Source organism: Onychostruthus taczanowskii, unplaced genomic scaffold, assembly GCF_017590055.1.
Source record: "Onychostruthus taczanowskii isolate IOZ18803 unplaced genomic scaffold, ASM1759005v1 scaffold233, whole genome shotgun sequence".
NCBI classification, from domain to species: domain Eukaryota; kingdom Metazoa; phylum Chordata; class Aves; order Passeriformes; family Passeridae; genus Onychostruthus; species Onychostruthus taczanowskii.
In genome coordinates this window covers 177,018-181,021 of record NW_024499607.1, presented here as the reverse complement: position 1 = coordinate 181,021, position 4,004 = coordinate 177,018, and the positions used below count along the sequence as shown (strand labels likewise).

Here is a 4,004-nt window from a genome sequence, read left to right as displayed (position 1 = left end):
GGGGAAATAAATGGGGAAAATAAATGGGAAAAATGGGGGAAATGAATGGGGAAATAAATGGGGAAAATGGGGGAAATAAATGGGGGAAGAAATGGAGGAAATGGGAAATGGAAAAATGGGGGAAATAAATGGGGAAAATAAATGGGAAAAATGGGGGAAATGAATGGGGAAATAAATGGGGAAAATGGGGGAAATAAATGGGGGAAGAAATGGAGGAAATGGGAAATGGAAAAATGGGGGAAATAAATGGGGAAAATAAATGGGAAAAATGGGGAAAATAAATGGGGAAAAATGGGGAAATAAATGGGGAAATAAATGGGAAAAATGGGGGAAATAAATGGGGAAAATAAATGGGAAAAATGGGGGAAATAAATGGGGAAATAAATGGGGAAAAATGGGGGTTGGAGGGAAAATGGGGGGAAATAAATGGGGGGGAAAATAAATGGGGGGAAAATAAATGGGAAAAATAATTGGAAACATGGGGGGAAAATGGGGAAGGAATGGGAAACCTGGGGGAAAAAAAGGAAAAAACCTGGCAGTGTGATCCCAAACCTGGCAGTGTGATCCCAAACCTGATAGTGTGATCCCAAACCTGGCAGTGTGATCCCAGCCTGGCAGTGTGATCCCAAACCTGGCAGTGTGATCCCAAACCTGGCAGTGTGATCCCAAACCTGGCAGTGTGATCCCAAACCTGGCAGTGTGATCCCAAACCTGGCAGTGTGATCCCAAACCTGGCAGTGTGATCCCAAACCTGGCAGTGTGATCCCAAACCTGGCAGTGTGATCCCAAACCTGGCAGTGTGATCCCAAACCTGGCAGTGTGATCCCAAACCTGGCAGTGTGATCCCAAACCTGGCAGTGTGATCCCAAACCTGGCAGTGTGATCCCAAACCTGGCAGTGTGATCCCAAACCTGGCAGTGTGATCCCAAACCTGGCATCCCAGCTCTCCCAGTCGATCCCAGCGCCAGGCTCAGGAGGGCAGGGCTGGGCCCCGCCGTGCAAAGGTCGCGGGCAGGCAGCTCAGGTGTGTCCCGAGCCCTGAGCCAGGCCTGGCCTGAGTCACTGCCCCTTGGGCCTGGCCTAACTCCCTGCTGGGATTTCCCTGTCATGGCCTGGCTTAGGGCAAGCCCAGCACTCCCTGAAGGATCCTCCTGGCTCTGCTCTTCCCCCGCTCCTGCACAGCCAGTCCCAGTCCCAAATCCTGCACAGCCAGTCCCAAATTCTGCACAGACAGTCCCAAATCCTGCACAGCCAGTCCCAAATCCTGCACAGCCAGTCCCAGTCCCAAATCCTGCACAGCCAGTCCCAAATCCTGCACAGACAGTCCCAAATCCTGCACAGCCAGTCCCAAATCCTGCACAGTCAATCCTAATCCCAAATCCTGCACTCCCAATCCCAAATCCTGCACAGCCAGTCCCAAATCCTGCACTCCCAGTCCCAAATCCTGCACAGCCAGTCCCAATCCCAAATCCTGCACTCCCAGTCCCTGTTCCTGCACTCCCAGTCCCAAATCCTGCACAGCCAGTCCCAAATCCTGCACTCCCAATCCCAGTCCCAAATCCTGCACAGCCAGTCCCAAATCCTGCACTCCCAATCCCAAGTCCTGCACTCCCAATCCCAAATCCTGCACTCCCAATCCCAAATACTGCACAGACAATCCCAAAGCCTTCACAGACAATCCCAATCCCAAATCCTGCACAGTCAATCCTAATCCCAAATCCTGCACTCCCAATCCCAAATCCTGCACAGCCAGTCCCAAATCCTGCACTCCCAATCCCAAATCCTGCACAGCCAGTCCCAAATACTGCACAGACAATCCCAAGTCCTGCACTCCCAATCCCAAATCCTGCACTCCCAATCCCAAATCCTGCACTCCCAGTCCCTGTTCCTGCACTCCCAATCCCAAATCCTGCACAGCCAGTCCCAATACCAAATCCTGCACTCCCAATCCCAAATCCTGCACCCCCAATCCCAAATCCTGCACTCCCAATCCCAAATCCTGCACTCCCACTCCCAATCCCAAATCCTGCACTCCCAGTCCCTGTTCCTGCACTCCCAATCCCAAATCCTGCACCCCCAATCCCAAATCCTGCACAGACAATCCCAAATCCTGCACTCCCAAATCCTGCACTCCCAATCCCATTTGCCCTCCCCAAATGCTCCTGCTCCTGCTCCCCTGCCCCCGCACTCCCGCTAACCCAACCATTTCTCCTTTTTCCAGCAAAAATACTTCGATTCTGGCGACTACAACATGGCCAAGGCCAAGATGAAGAACAAGCAGCTGCCGAGTGCAGGGCCTGACAAGAACCTGGTGACAGGAGACCACATCCCCACGCCCCAGGACCTGCCCCAGAGGAAATCCTCGCTGGTCACCAGCAAGCTGGCAGGGTAGCTGCGCTCCCAGCCGGGGGCTGCCCTCTTTTTCTCTCTTTTTTTGGGCTAAAGGGATTGAATTCGCTGTACCGTAGGGGTGGGAGCAGCAGAACCCACGTGGTGGTTTGAGTCTTTGCAGCAAGCACACCCCAGAGCTGCTGGGGGGCAGGGCTGGCTTGGCCCTTCCTCTCTCAGAGGCTTTGCCTTAATTTTGCTGCTCTTTGGAGCCGTCCTGGCTCACAGTGGCTGGGAGAGCTCCAGAAGAACCATCCTGGAATCATCCTAGAACCATCCTGGAGCTATCCTGGAGACATCCTGGAGACATCCTGGAACCATCCTAGAACCATCCTGGCTCACAGTGGCTGGGAGAGCCCTGGAAGAACCATCCTGGAGACATCCTGGCACCATCCTGGAGCTGTCCTGGCACCATCCAGGTTCACAGATGGAGCTCTGCCTCTTTCCTGGTTGGGAGAACTCCAGAAGAACCATCCTGGAACCATCCTGGAGACATCCTGCAGCCATCCTGGCAACATCCTGGCTCACAGATGGAGCTCTGCCTCCTTCTTGGCTGGGAGAGCCCCAGAAAAACCATCCTGGAGACATCCTGGAGCCATCCTGGAGCCGTCCTGGAGCTGTCCTGGAGCTGTCCTGGCTCACAGATGGAGCTCTGCCTCTTTCCTGGCTGGGAGAAGTCCAGAAGAACCATCCTGGAATCATCCTGGAGACATCCTGGAATCATCCTGGCACCATCCTGGAGCTGTCCTGGGACCATCCTGGCTCACAGGTGGAGCTCTGCCTCCTTGATGGCTGGGAGAACTCCAGAAGAACCATCCTGGAATCATCCTGGAGACATCCTGGAATCATCCTGGCACCATCCTGGAGACATCCTGGCTCACAGGTGGAGCTCTGCCTCCTTGATGGCTGGGAGAACTCCAGAAGAACCATCCTGGAATCATCCTGGCACCATCCTGGAGCTGTCCTGGGACCATCCTGGCTCACAGGTGGAGCTCTGCCTCCTTGCTGGCTGGGAGAGCCCCCGAGGAGCAGAGGGGGCTCGGGGGAGGCACCTGGAGGAGAGCAGAGGGCAGGGCTGGGGGGTGGGAAGGGATTTCAGGGCTTGGGGTCACAGAGACTGGGGCAGCTGGGCAGGAGAGTGATCCTAGATCTCACAGGTGTGATCCCAGATCTGGAAATTGTCATCTCAGACCTGGAAATTGCTATCCCTGATCTGGCAGGTGTGATCCCAGATCTGAAAATAGTGATCCCAGATGTGGAAAGTGATCCCAGATGTCACAGGTGTGATCCCAGACCTGGAAATTGTGATCCCACATCTGAAAAGTGATCCCTCATCTGGCAGGCGTGATCCCAGATACGGAAAGTGTGATCTCAGATCTGGAAAGAGTGATCTCAGGTTTGGAAATTGTGGTCCCTGACCTGTCAGGTGTGATCCCAGATCTGAAAATAGTGATCCCAAGTCTGGCAGGTGTGATCCCAGATCTGGAGAGTGGGATCTCAGACCTGGAAATTGTGATCCCACATCTGAAAAGTGATCCCTGATCTGGCAGGTGTGATCCCAGATACGGAAAGTGTGATCTCAGATCTGGAAAGAGTGATCTCAGGTTTGGAAATTG

General features: G+C 53.8%; 1 protein-coding gene across 1 annotated transcript in view; it reads left to right on the top strand.

The window, feature by feature from the left end:
• Positions 1-3,701, top strand: part of LOC121336415 (alpha-endosulfine-like) — a 4,387-nt gene extending 686 nt beyond the window's left edge. The window contains exon 2 of the mRNA XM_041405541.1: positions 2,222-3,701. Coding sequence (XP_041261475.1) covers positions 2,222-2,392 — 171 coding nt within the window. The 3' untranslated portion in view covers positions 2,393-3,701. The remainder of the gene's footprint in view (positions 1-2,221) is intronic.
• Positions 3,702-4,004: the final 303 nt, after the last annotated feature.